The sequence below is a fragment of the Halichoerus grypus genome, chromosome 15 (genome assembly GCF_964656455.1).
Source record: "Halichoerus grypus chromosome 15, mHalGry1.hap1.1, whole genome shotgun sequence".
Classification (NCBI taxonomy): Eukaryota; Metazoa; Chordata; class Mammalia; order Carnivora; family Phocidae; genus Halichoerus; species Halichoerus grypus.
Window position 1 is genome coordinate 29,604,376 of NC_135726.1, and position 12,880 is coordinate 29,617,255.

The 12,880-nt window shown below is 37.6% G+C and overlaps 1 protein-coding gene across 3 annotated transcripts in view; it reads right to left on the bottom strand.

Moving 5' to 3' along the window:
* The window catches only part of RBL2 (RB transcriptional corepressor like 2), a 49,322-nt gene that overhangs the window by 7,416 nt on the left and 29,026 nt on the right, over positions 1–12,880 (bottom strand). For all 3 annotated transcript variants that reach the window (XM_036081678.2, XM_078062522.1, XM_078062523.1), the window contains 8 exons: positions 12,341–12,452; positions 9,500–9,769; positions 9,038–9,318; positions 8,770–8,946; positions 5,001–5,072; positions 4,203–4,308; positions 3,387–3,592; positions 2,619–2,783 (listed from right to left, as the gene is read on the bottom strand). In XM_036081678.2, coding sequence (XP_035937571.2) covers positions 2,619–2,783; positions 3,387–3,592; positions 4,203–4,308; positions 5,001–5,072; positions 8,770–8,946; positions 9,038–9,318; positions 9,500–9,769; positions 12,341–12,452 — 1,389 coding nt within the window. The remainder of the gene's footprint in view (positions 1–2,618; positions 2,784–3,386; positions 3,593–4,202; positions 4,309–5,000; positions 5,073–8,769; positions 8,947–9,037; positions 9,319–9,499; positions 9,770–12,340; positions 12,453–12,880) is intronic.

Genomic DNA, 12,880 nt, shown 5'->3' on the forward strand with positions numbered 1-12,880 from the left:
TGGAATCTCTGGATTATAAATTTCTTTTTCTATTTAGGATTTTATGCCCTGTGACTGGGAAATGACCTTCATTATCAGTGATAATGTTCTTATTAATGATATGAAAGTTGGAGTGGCTACATTAATTACTGTTAGCAGATTATATATAACCTTTTCCATCCTTTTACCTTTTTTAAAAAAACCGCTTTATTGGGATATAGTTCACATACCATACAATTCACCCATTTGAGGTGTACAAGTCCATGGTTTTTAGTATGTTCCTAGAGTTGTGCAATCATTACCACATTTAATTGTTCAATTCAGTACCACATGTGCCCATTAACAGAAACCCGCCATTCCTCCCAGACCTAGGCAATCACTAATCCACTTTGTGCTTCTATAAATTTGCCCATTCTGGACATTTCATATAAATGGCATCATATAATATTTATCCTTTTGTGACTACTTTCACTTACCATAATGTTTTCAGGGTACATCCATATCGTAGCATGTGTCAGTACTTTTTTTATTAGAGTAATATTCCACTGTATGGACATGCACTTATTCATCAGTTAATGGGATATCTGAGTTATCATCCTTTTACTTTAAACTGTGTGTGTCTCGATATTTAAAGTGGGTTACTTGTAAGCAGTAAATAGGTCTTGCTTTTGTGTCCGGTCTTACAATTTCTACCTTTTAATTGGTATATTTAGACCATATACATTTAATTGCTATTTGTTTGCTAGTTTCCCATGTGTTTTTTTCCTTTTTCCTCCTTTTTCTCTTTCTTTTGAATTGAGTATTCTGACTTGTATTACTGAGTATTCACTTTTTTCCATTTAACTCTTTAATCCAGATGGAATTTATTTGGTTATAAGGTGACTAACACAGGCATATTTTGCTTTATTGTGCTTCACAGATAATGTGTACCAGTGACATTTTCCAATGGGGTTTGTTACTTTGTGTCTTTTGTATCAAATTTTGGTAATTGTCTCAAGATTTCAAAGTTTTTAATTATATTTGTTATGGTGATCTTTGGTGATTATGATTCACTGAAAGCTTAGATAAATGGTTAGCGTATTTTTTAATTAAGGTATGAACACTTTTTTTTTAGATATAACTCACACTTAACAGACAATAGTATAGTATAAATGTAACTTTTATATGCACTGGGAAATCCAAAAATTCATTTAACTGGCTTCACTGTAGTGGTCTGGACCTGAACCTACAATATCTCTGAGCTGTGCCTATATTAGAGGGACTGTCAGTCATCTCCTCCAGTTGCTTTTGGGGCTATTGTTGATTTATGTTTCCAGCTTTCACAATCCCATTGGCAGTATCATTGAATCAGATCAAACCTATGCAGTGGTTGGAGAAAACTATCTTTAAATATTTGGTCTTCCTGTTCAGAAACATCAGTATGTCTTTGTTATTCAGGTTAACTGAAGTTTCTACAAGGGATACGTTTACTCAAAGGCATGTGACAGCTTCGTTACTACTGTAACAGAAAATGGAAAAGGCTTTCCATTTTCTAAGAGTTTTGCTGCTTTCTTACTCGTTTTCCCCAACTTTTTACTTTAAAACATTGAACACCCAGTAATCAGTCAATAACATTTTACCACATTTGTTCTCTCTATATAATTTTCTTTTTAGCTGAACCATTTGAAAGTCAGTTGCTCACACTGGGACGTTGTACCTCTGAATATTTTAAACATATTCTCCTACATAATCCAGTACTATCATCAATACCAAAGGAATTAAACAGAAATCTAAAGATAAGATTTAACATTGAAGTCCACATTAAATTTTCCCACTTGTCCCAAAAATGTCCTTGATAGCTGTGCTTTTCTGTGCAGGATCCAATCTTTGGGTGTCTTGTCTCTTTAGTCCCCTTCACTCTAGAACAGTACCCTCCCCATCTAACCTCTCCTCATGATACTGACATTGGTTTTTGGTTATGTGTGTTTCTTTCTAAATACAAGCATCACGTAAGGGGCTTTAGGATCGAGTTGTACTCCTAAACACAGCACATGATTCCCAGTGATCTAGTCTTACTGCCTCAAGGACATTGTTTTCTTTCCTTTTCTGGTGCTTCCTGGATACCCCTTCCTTCCACACCTCAGCATCTTGCTTACTTTTCTTCCATTAAGGCCTCATGCAAGCTTCCAAGCTTCCCTCCCCATCACAGACGGAGGCAGATGCTGCCACACAAATCTGTACTTAATAGGACTATCACACTGCATTATACAAAATGTCCATTTCTCCCCTTAGACAAAGAATCCAAAGGACAGACACACTACCTGTCCCAGAAACACACTCTATATCAGTTTAGAAATCCAAATTTTCCTAACAAAAATTTGGATTTTAAATGGAGTAAAAACCATAAAACTCCAGATTTACAGCAGAGTGAACTATAAATGCACGAATAGGAAAAGCAATGAAAATAAATCTAAATCCTTTACTTCCAGCCTTAACGTTCTCCCCCCAGCCCCTGGTTTTTGCTCCACTGGGACTTACTGGTCACTTTTCCCTGGTAGTTCCCATCACTCATGTGAGTACTGAGCATTTCCCATTAACCCCAATTCCAGCATCCTAGGCATTCTGGGATTAATAAAGGCCAAGATTTATGTTAGGCTCACCTTTGAAGGACTGTTGCTGAAGTAGTAGAAAATCTTTTCTCGAGGAGAAAGCATTGTTTCATTTTTATGTGGAGAAATGTAGACAGGATGATTTTGAGATAGCTGTATTCGGCGAGGAGAACCTGTCCTTACAAATGGATAGGGAGAGAGTGGAGGAGCATCCATCTGTTTAAAAAAAAAATCCGTATTCCTAAGAAAGGTAACGAAATTTCTAACCAGGTATTTTTTATGAAAATGGTTGTTCTTATTGAAAGAGTGGAGAGGTATATACTAAAGCAGCAGCTTTCTGAAGAGTAAACAGTAATGTATTAGCAGCCACAATTATACTTAAAGAAAACCATACAAATAACACTTAAGTGCTTATTTTGTGCCAGTCACTGTTTTAAGCATTTTTAATACATTATGGCATTTAATCCCCACAGCAACCCTATAAGCTAGGGTCTACTCCTATTCCCATTTGATACATGAAGAGACAAGAGGCAGAGAGAAAGTTAAGGAACTTGGAAGGTTACCGTAGCTGGTAAGTTTTGGACGTGAATGCATGCACTCGCTCTCCTGTATTACAGTAATTTGTAGGGAACCCAAATACCATCTGGTTTAATGTTTCACAATAAAAAGAAATTCTGTCGGTTAGGCATGTTAATAATCTCTGTTAGAGATTTCCTCAGTTTTATTTAACAAAAAATGATTTCTAAGACTAGCTCAACCTAAGTTATTTCTCCTCCCTCACAAGTGAAAAAAGTACGAAATAATGCCTGTCAAACTTACTACGTTTGCCTGTGAGTACTTCATGGCAAAGGTTTTAATTTGCTTTATGTAGATACTGTTGTAGAACTGAATGAGGTCTCCCCTCTCCTCCTCTTCCATGTCACTGTTGGCACCTGTGAGGCGAGTCGGCGTCGGAGGGGCGCTGCTAGGCTGTGGAGCCGGCAAGGTGCTGCTCGACCTCATGACGGGACTGGAGTCTCTGCTGGCTGCAGCAGGTAGACAGAGGGTGTTTGACAGAAAGACTACTAGTGCACGGTTGTTTTTCAGAAGAAAATTCAGTAAGAGAAAGGCCAACAGCTACCCACTGTACTTGTTTAATGGCAGCAAATGGGCACTCTGTTCTTCATCCCAGGGAGCAAAGCACAGACACGCCTAAGTATTAACTTCACCCCCCGCCATGCAAAGGCTCACCGAGTAGTTTTCACTAATACATTACACCAAATTTTCTAGGACCTGTGCCCTGCATTAAGTGATGCAAATCAACAATTAGGGGTGGTATTTCCATAGCATGCTTTCAGTTGGCACGCCAGACTTTTCTGGAACTCAGGCCAAGAAATTCCTGCCTGAAACCTTCTCTAAGTTCCCTGGAGAAAAATGCTACGCACAATGTGCCTCGAAGCTGTGGGAGGAAGGATCAACAACTTTGCCACTAAATTTAGGATTCTGTTTATTGTTCCAACAAATTTTTTGCCAATATTTTAATATAGTTGTGATTTCATTTAGTAATCCTTCATCTAAAAAACCCTTAGTCTAAAAGGCCTAAAAAGTGAGAAGCTCCTAATTTTGTAAGTGTTCATAAAGACCCTAAACACTTACTTCTGTCTTTGTTTAGTTCTGTTGGAGAATTCTGATGGCTTCTGCTATCACTGCTGCCAGAATTTCTTCTTTTCCTTTTCCCTTTTATCAAAACACTTCTATACACCTTGAGAGAGACCATGAGAAGGGGACAGATTTATTGAGCACATCTTGGACTACAGGACCTTGACATGTTATTAAATTCTCACAGTGGCTTCTATGTAGTAAGAGCTGTTGTCCTCAGGGAGATAAATATATGCAGCCAAGGTCATATATCTGTTAAATAACAGCCGGGATCTACACTGGGGCCTGTCTGGCTTCAAATTTCAACTATGGCCTGTTAATACTATAATACAAAGGGCAGTGCTAGCACCCAACCATAAAATCTAGCACCCAACCATAAAATCAAGTTATTCTAAGTCAGATACAAAGATCTTGCATACCTACTCCTTGAGATAAATGAATAGTGTTAAAGATGAAATAAGTTTTAAGTTTTCATTTAATGTTGTCTTGGTTAAATGTATTGTTTTCTAAACCAGCCTGAAAGGTACACAAACAACTTCCTAAATTGACATCTATCTTGGGATTATCCAAATTAAGAAGGAATCAAATATTTCACCTCCTCACCTTTTGGAGAAAAGAGGACTTAAACTAATCAAGATATAAAGCTGTCTTTCAGTGATTAAAGACAAGACTTCCTTAACGTAGAATCCTAGTTTTTAGCCTGGAGAAAAGGCCACAGAATCAACTGTGGTTAATTTCTTATATTTATCGAAGACTTTAAGTTTTATTTTTAGCCCTGAGAGAAAATGTAGTTACCTGGCTCCGGGCCTGTGGCTGAGTCCTATAACAACGCATAATATTCTGGAAGGACTTGTCTTCTTTTGTGACCTGTCAAAGAATAAGAGTATTCTGAGAGAGAAATTGATTTCAAAATATTTTGAAGAGCTCTGTGAACCTTCTTCCCAAACTGGTGAAAATCATATAAACAGCCATTTCAAGTCTCTGGAAATGGTCCAAAGGGCATATACAAAATGAACTATTCAGGAAAACCTACTAAAATTCAGTAACAAGAGGAAGTAGGTGGTATCTGAACACAGACCTGGAATAAAAAAGTACAGTTAACAAATGAAAAATTCACCAGAAGGACAAAACAGATCTGAACTGGTGAAGAAAAAAAGAATTAGCAAACTTGGGATAGACTGTGGAACCTGAAGAACACAGAAAAAGGAATGAAGAAAAATTAAGAGCTTCAGGGATCTGTGAACATCATTCACACACAGAGAGAAGCAGAAAAAAAATGATAAAGGCTGAAAGCTTCCCAAATTTATTTAAAAAACAGTAACCCACACACCCAGGAAGCTCTAAGAATTCCAAGTATAGGATAAATGCAGACATATAGTAAAAATGCCGAAAACCAAAGAAAGGGAGAAAATCTTGAAAACTCGAGAGAAGGCCAAAAAATAACAAGGCAACTTCTCATCAGAAACTATAGAAGCTAAGAGGTGGTAGAATAACATATTCAAAGTCCTCAAAGTAAAAAACTAAGAATTCAGTGTCCAACAAAGTTATCTTTCAAAAATGAAAAATAAATACAAAATAAATAACAATTTGCTGCTAAAAGACCAATCTTAGAAGAAATACTAAAAGTTCAAACTAAAAGCAAGTGACCTCAGTAATTCAAATACACATAAAAAAAAAAGAGCCCTGGTAAAGATAATTATGTAACTGTAAAGACAGCATAAAATGTGTATTTATTTCTCCTTAACTGATTTAAAAAGCCATTGTATAAAACAATACATATATAATGTTTTATAGGGCCTAAAACATACAGAAATGTGATATATTTGCCAAGAACAGCACAGAAGAAGGAGGAGGAACGCTGTACTGGGCTAAGGAAATGATTCCAGATGACAACTCAAAACCACAGGAACCAATAAAGAGAATCAGAAATGATGAGATTAACAAAAGATGTACATTGAATATACTTCTTCTCTCAGCTCCTTTAAAAGTCATAGAATTACAAAAGAGCAATGCAATTGTTGGATTTATAACACTTATGGATGTAATATGTATCACAATACACCTCAAAAGATCAAAAGGAAACAGCTACATAGGATACTTCTTTATCTCACTGGAATTAAGTCAATATAAATCTGAAGCTGATTTTGATATAGTTAAGATGCATATGTTGGGGTGGGGAAATTGGGGAGATGTTGGTCAAAGAGTACAAACTTCCAGTTATAAGATGAGTAAGTTTTAGGGATCTAACATCTAGCATTTGACTATAGTTAACAATACCGTATTATATACTTGGAAGTTGCTAAGACAGTTGATTTTCTTTAAGATTTTATTTATTTGACAGAGACACAGCGAGAGAGGGAACACAAGCAGGGGGAGCAGGGAAGGGAGAAGCAGGCTTCCCACGGAGCAGGGGGCTCGATCCCAGGACCAGGCAGATGCTTAACGACTGAGCCACCCAGGCACCCCATAGCAGTCAAGAGAGTTGATCTTTGGATAGACTCCTACCTCCTACCATGTATAAAAGTTACTCAAAATGGATCAAAGACCTAAATGTAAGAGATAAACTATAAAACTCTTAGAAGAAAACAGATAAATATTCATGACCTTGGATTTGGCAGTGTGTATTCTTAGATATGACAGCAAAAGTACAAGCAACAAAGAAAAAAATAGACTTAATCAAAATTAAAAACTACTACGGTTCAAATAACACTATCAAGTAAGTGCAAAAACACACAGAATGAGAGAAAATATTTGCAAATATCTGATAAGAGAGTTGCATCCAGAATGTATAAAGAACTACGGCCCAATTGCAAAAAAGCACAATCCAAATAAAAAAATTGGCAAAGGATTTAAACTAGTATTTCACCAAAGAAGATAAACAAATGACCAGTAAACAAATGATTGGGATGGCCAGAATCAAAAACTCAAATAACAACCAATAAGCACACTAAAAGACACTCAACATCATTAGTCATTAGGGAAATATATGTCAAAACCACCAGAATGTATCAATCAATACTCACTGGGATGAATATAATAATAGAAAAGAAGCTGGCAAGGATGTAGAAAAATCAGAACTCTCTCATGCACTGCTGGTGGGAATGTAAAATGGTGCAGCTGCCGTGAAAAATATGGCAAATTTCTCAAAAAATTAAACAGAATTACCATATGACCCAGCAATTCCACTTTTGGGTCTATACAAAAAGAATGAAACTAAAAACTTGAAGAGATATTCATACATTCATGTTCATAGTAGCATTATTCACAATAGCTAAAAAGTGGAAGCTACCCAAGTGGGCATCAATGGATGAACGGATAAACAAAATGTGGTATGTCCATACAATGGAAGCTCATTCAGCCTTAACAAGGAAGAAAATTACAACTCATGCTACAACACGGATATATCTTGAGGACATTATACTAACTGAAATAAACCAGTCATAAAAAGACAAATACTGTATGACTCCTAGAGGCACCTGAGATAGTCAAATTCATAGAAAAAGAAAGTAGAATGGTGGGTGCCAGGAGCTAGTGGGAGGGGGAATGCAGACAACCTACTCAATAAGTAGTTTTACTCTGCAGGGATGGAAATGTTTTGGAACAAGACAAAGATTGGGTGTATAATATTGGGAATGTACTAAATACCACTGAATTGTTCACTTAAAAAATGGCTGACTTATGTTATGTGAATTTCACCTCAATAAGTTATTTTAGAAAACAATGTCTGATAATAAAAAGTGCTGATGAGGGGCTCCTGGGTGGCTCAGTAAGTTAAGCATCTGCCTTTGGCTCAGGCCATGATCCCAGGGTCCTGGGATAGAGCCCTGCACCAGGTTCCTTGCTCAGCGGGGAGCCTTCTTCTCCCTCTCCCTCTGCCTCTGCCTGCCACTCCCCCTGCTTGTGCTCTGTCAAATAGGTAAGATCTTAAAAAAAAAAAAGTGCTGATGAAAAGGTGGAAAAATGAGGACCTTCATACACTGCTGGTGGAAGTACAAAATGGTGCAGGGACTTTGGAAAAATAGTCTGGCAGTTCCTCAGTGGTTAAACAAAGTATATGACCTAGCTAGCAATCCACTCTTGGGTACATACCAAAGAGAAATGAAAATATGTCCACACAAAAACTTGTACACAAATGTTCATGACAGCATTATTCATAATAGCCAAAAAGTGAAAATACCCAGATGACCATCATCTGATGCATAAACAAAATATCATATATTCATACAATGGAATATTATGTTCTAAAATTTACTGTGGTGATGGTTGCACATATCTGTAAATGTACTAAAATGTACTAAAATCCAGAGTTGTACATTTTAAATGAGTGAATTAAGGGGTGCCTGGGTGGCTCAGTTGGTTAAGCGTCCTAACTCTTGATCTCAGCTCAGGTCTTGATCTCAGGGTTGTGAGTTCAAGCCCCGCAATGGGCTCCATGCTGGGTGTGGGGCCTACTTAAAAATGAATGAATGGAGTGAATTATATCTCAATAAAACTGTTAAAAGTGTTCTGAGAGTACGGAAGTGGCATCTTTACTTTTTCCTTTTATATTCCAAATGGTACTCACCTTTGCCATCACATAAATGGCACACATCAACAACTGGTCCAGATGTCTGTCCATCATAAGTTCAGGACACTGAATTATGGAGAATTCAAAGCAGGTCCAGATTTTTTTCCTCAGTTCATCTGAAATATCCAGTTTAGCACAAAGATCCCGAAGGCGGACACCTGCCAAGTGGTAAACCTGGTAGATAAACAGAAACATTTCAAACTTTGTTTACGTAACACTTATATTTCCCAAGCTTCTGCTCTGGTAAGGGTATAGGAAAAATTACCTTTCTAAAGAAAAGCGATAAAGAGCTGGTCTTCCTGGGTCTAATACTGCTGCCAGTTAAAGGTGGGCCTTGTTTCTGCTGGTGTCCACCTGGGGAAATCTGTTGAATGGCCACCTGACCAGGGACTTGCAAGGTTGTTCCTGTCACCTGTTGAGAGCTCAAACTTCCAGCCAGGGCCTGAGCACTCAGGGGCTGGATGGAGCCAGTCACAGCTTGTGCCTGCCCTGTGACATTGACCTGGACTGGGAAGAATGTTATCCCTCCATTTTCATTCGCAATACCTACAGTTTGTTAGGGAGAAAATGAGGGGGATGAAAGGTTCTCCAGGCATAGGTTTCCAATTTCCCCCCTCCCAGCCTCCTTCCCCGCTCCACTCTTCTCTCATATTGTCATTCCAGCCAAGTCTCAAGTGACTTTCCAATAAATGCCACCAAGAAAGAACTCAATATCCAACTTCCTTACCTTGTACAGGAATGGTCACTGTTTGTCCATTGTTGGCTGTGACGGTGGCTGTTGCCATGGTGACCAAAGTCTGTCCAGGAACTGGCGTGACAGGAACAGCATCTCCAGATACATTCTGCACAGGGACAGCATTGACTAGGGGTTGTGGGGGAATGCGCCCAGGTGTCCCTCCGTCAGAGGGGTTATCATTCTCAACAAACAGCCGCCTTCTGGTCGAGCTGGCTGTTGGGGAGCTGTATCTGTCATACAGTGTGGCTGGAGATGTTAGGCCTAGAGTCAACAACAACAACGACAAATCAAACGGTTTAACTCAAGGAAACTCAGACCTAACTTCTGAATCCAAGCTCTTAAGTTCAAAACTAATCAGTGTCTGAAATACTTCATAAACAAAAATCACAGGAGTCATATCATAGCTACATTCAACTAATGAAAACTCAACCAGACACTATTAAGAGCAAAATTTAAACACAGGAATTTTTCTCTATTTGTTTCACAGTGCTCCCTACTTTATTCCAGCTTCGGCTAAATCAAACCAAACTCTGCCCTCTACTGCTACAGAACCTTGATGACTTAAGAGCAATTTAAAGAATTATTCTATTTTCCTACAATACTTTTGACCATATTCAATTTCTACCTAACACTCACATACAATGTGATTTTACTGTAAAGCCACTACTCAACAAGGGGACTTGATATTACTATGATTTCATCTGGGAGCATTTCACCCCAGTTTTATTAGTTTTCATCTTTGTCCTTTTTCCACATACAGAAAATTACTAACACTCAGTAATGTTCTTCAGCAAGAATGGATATATGTGTTTTGGACTCAATTAAGCTTAGTTTATTATAGTTTTTAAATTTTACTCAGATATAATTCACATATATTTTAATCACTTAAATTGTACAATTCAATGGTTTTTGGTATATTACATTATTAGTTTCTTTAATATAAATGTATATAACATGTAATACGCCATTTTAACCATTTTTATGTGTACAATTCAGTGGCATTAATTCCATTCACAATGTTGTGCAACCATCACCGCTATTTCCGAAACTTCTTCACCATCATAAATAGAAACAAACTCTGTAACCTTCATGACACGGTCTGTTGTTAAATATTCACAACAGTGGCTGACAGTGGCTGAATTTTCAAGCAGCATGTTCAACAACACATCAGTAGGTTTTTTAAATTAAAAAATGTATGTAGGGAGGTCATAAGGGGATTGACAGGAGTAGTCCTGACAGTCTACAGCTTAACGTTGAAATTTCTCAATGGTACAAAAGCCAATAAACTCACTAGATTTGTATTTGGAACAAAGCGGCAGTTGGAAAGAATGCATTATGATCATTATCTTGTAAAGCATTAAGAGACCTTGAAATTGGAAAAGTGATGAGTACAAAGAAAATGAAATATAAAGTCAAGTTCTAATCCACAGACTAGGGAAGGAAAAACTACAGATACAGGACTGAGGAAGACCGGCTGTCAGATCTGTGGGTCTTAGGTGGATAAAAGCAGAAAAATAGTTAGGCCATTATGATACCTCTTCCAAGAAATCAGGACATTTTCATAGAGATCATCCATATTTATTGAGTATGCACTGACATAAAGTGATTCCTGATTTTAAAACTGATCTTTCGTCTACAGCCAGTGCTTATCAATTACATTAAGAGGTTGATCTAGAAACAACAATATCCTTCTAATGGCATCTAAGGATTTAGAACTCTCTAAATTTACAGAATCACTTTTTAAAAAGCAGTTTTGTCTCAACTATGTAAACTTAAACCTTGAACCTGGAAGATGTTACAAATAGCTGCCTGATGGGGAGCCTGGCTGGCTCAGCCCACAGGGCATATGACTCTTGATCTTGGGGTTCTGAGTTCGAGCCCCATGATGGGCACAGAGATTACTTTTTTTAAAAAGCTGCCTAAATATAACCAGATGAATAGTGAAACTTCTCTTTTCTGTACTTCTTGGGCCAGCGCTGCTGTCATATTAACCAGGATAGCACAGCTCGACTGACAAGAGTCAAAGCTGAACTCGCTCTGGCCATTCAGTACTTTTAACTCACTTGCTTGTCTATACCTAATTGCATCATACAGCTCTGTAGCCCGGTGATGGGTGTTCAGGAGGGCACATATTGCAATGAGCACTGGGTGTTATATGCAAATAATAAATCATGGAACACTACATCAAAAACTAATGAAGTACTGTATGGTGACTAACATAACATAATAAAAAAAAATTTAAAAGAAGCTTTTCTGTTTTGTTTAAGATTTATTTGAGAGAGCGCGCGCACACATGAGCAGGGGGAGGGGCAGAGGGAGAGAAACTCAAGCAGACTCTACGCCAAGTGTGGAGCCCAACTCGGGGCTCAATCCCACAACCCCAAGATCATGACCTGAGGCAAAATCAAGAGTTGGACGTTCAACTAACTGAGCCACCCAGGTGCCCATCTTCTGATTTTAGAAGAAATACATAATCATCTTAAAAACTTTACAGAAAGCACCTGGAATTCTATCATCCAATAATAATTGTTCTTAATAGTTTGGTTTTCCCATTTCAGCCCTTCTATATGCTTATATGTAAACACACACTTCAAATGTAAGAATCACATTAATATATAGCATTCTCTTTTTATAGTCACTTGTTATTACATGCATCTTCCTGTGTTCTTAAATATTCTTCAAAAGCATTACTTTTAAGTGATCCATGTGGTACTATAATGCACAAAATAGTTCTTCTATATAAACTCTATTAACTTCACTTGTAGTTTTAGATAGAATTTCAATTCCCAGATATTAGGCTCCCAAATATTCCCCCTAGTATTTTAAACTTACTTCTTCCAAGTCCTCCAGTATCAGCGCGAACTTCACTCACTCTTCTGGGAGTCAAAGGAGAGCCAGTAATACAAATATCTTCTGCTCTTTCCAGATTCTGAGGTGGCATAACCTATAAAGAATGATATACGCAATGTCTTACTCAAAAAGGCATTTTCATTAGAAATACAGTCACAATCTAAGGCAAAAGAAAACTTGGCTCACCAGTTATTCAACCTAAATAAAATCAGCTGTCTTTTCCATTTTCATACTGAAGTTGAAAAAAAAAGTCTGGCAGGCTTAAAAAATTCAAAGCTAATAGCTGAATACTAAATATGAATCAGTCTTCATTACTGATTTAGAGAATTAGAATACCAACCATTCTAATGTATAGAAACTTGACTAGAAAATTAAGAGAGAACACTGAATTCTTACTCTGGCACTGAAACCTTAGGGCAATCACACATTATTTCTGACTCATAGACTCAGGGGTTTCTTCTTAGATACAGGGGTGACTGTACCATATTAAACGCAACTGCCACCCTCCCACTTCCCATAACA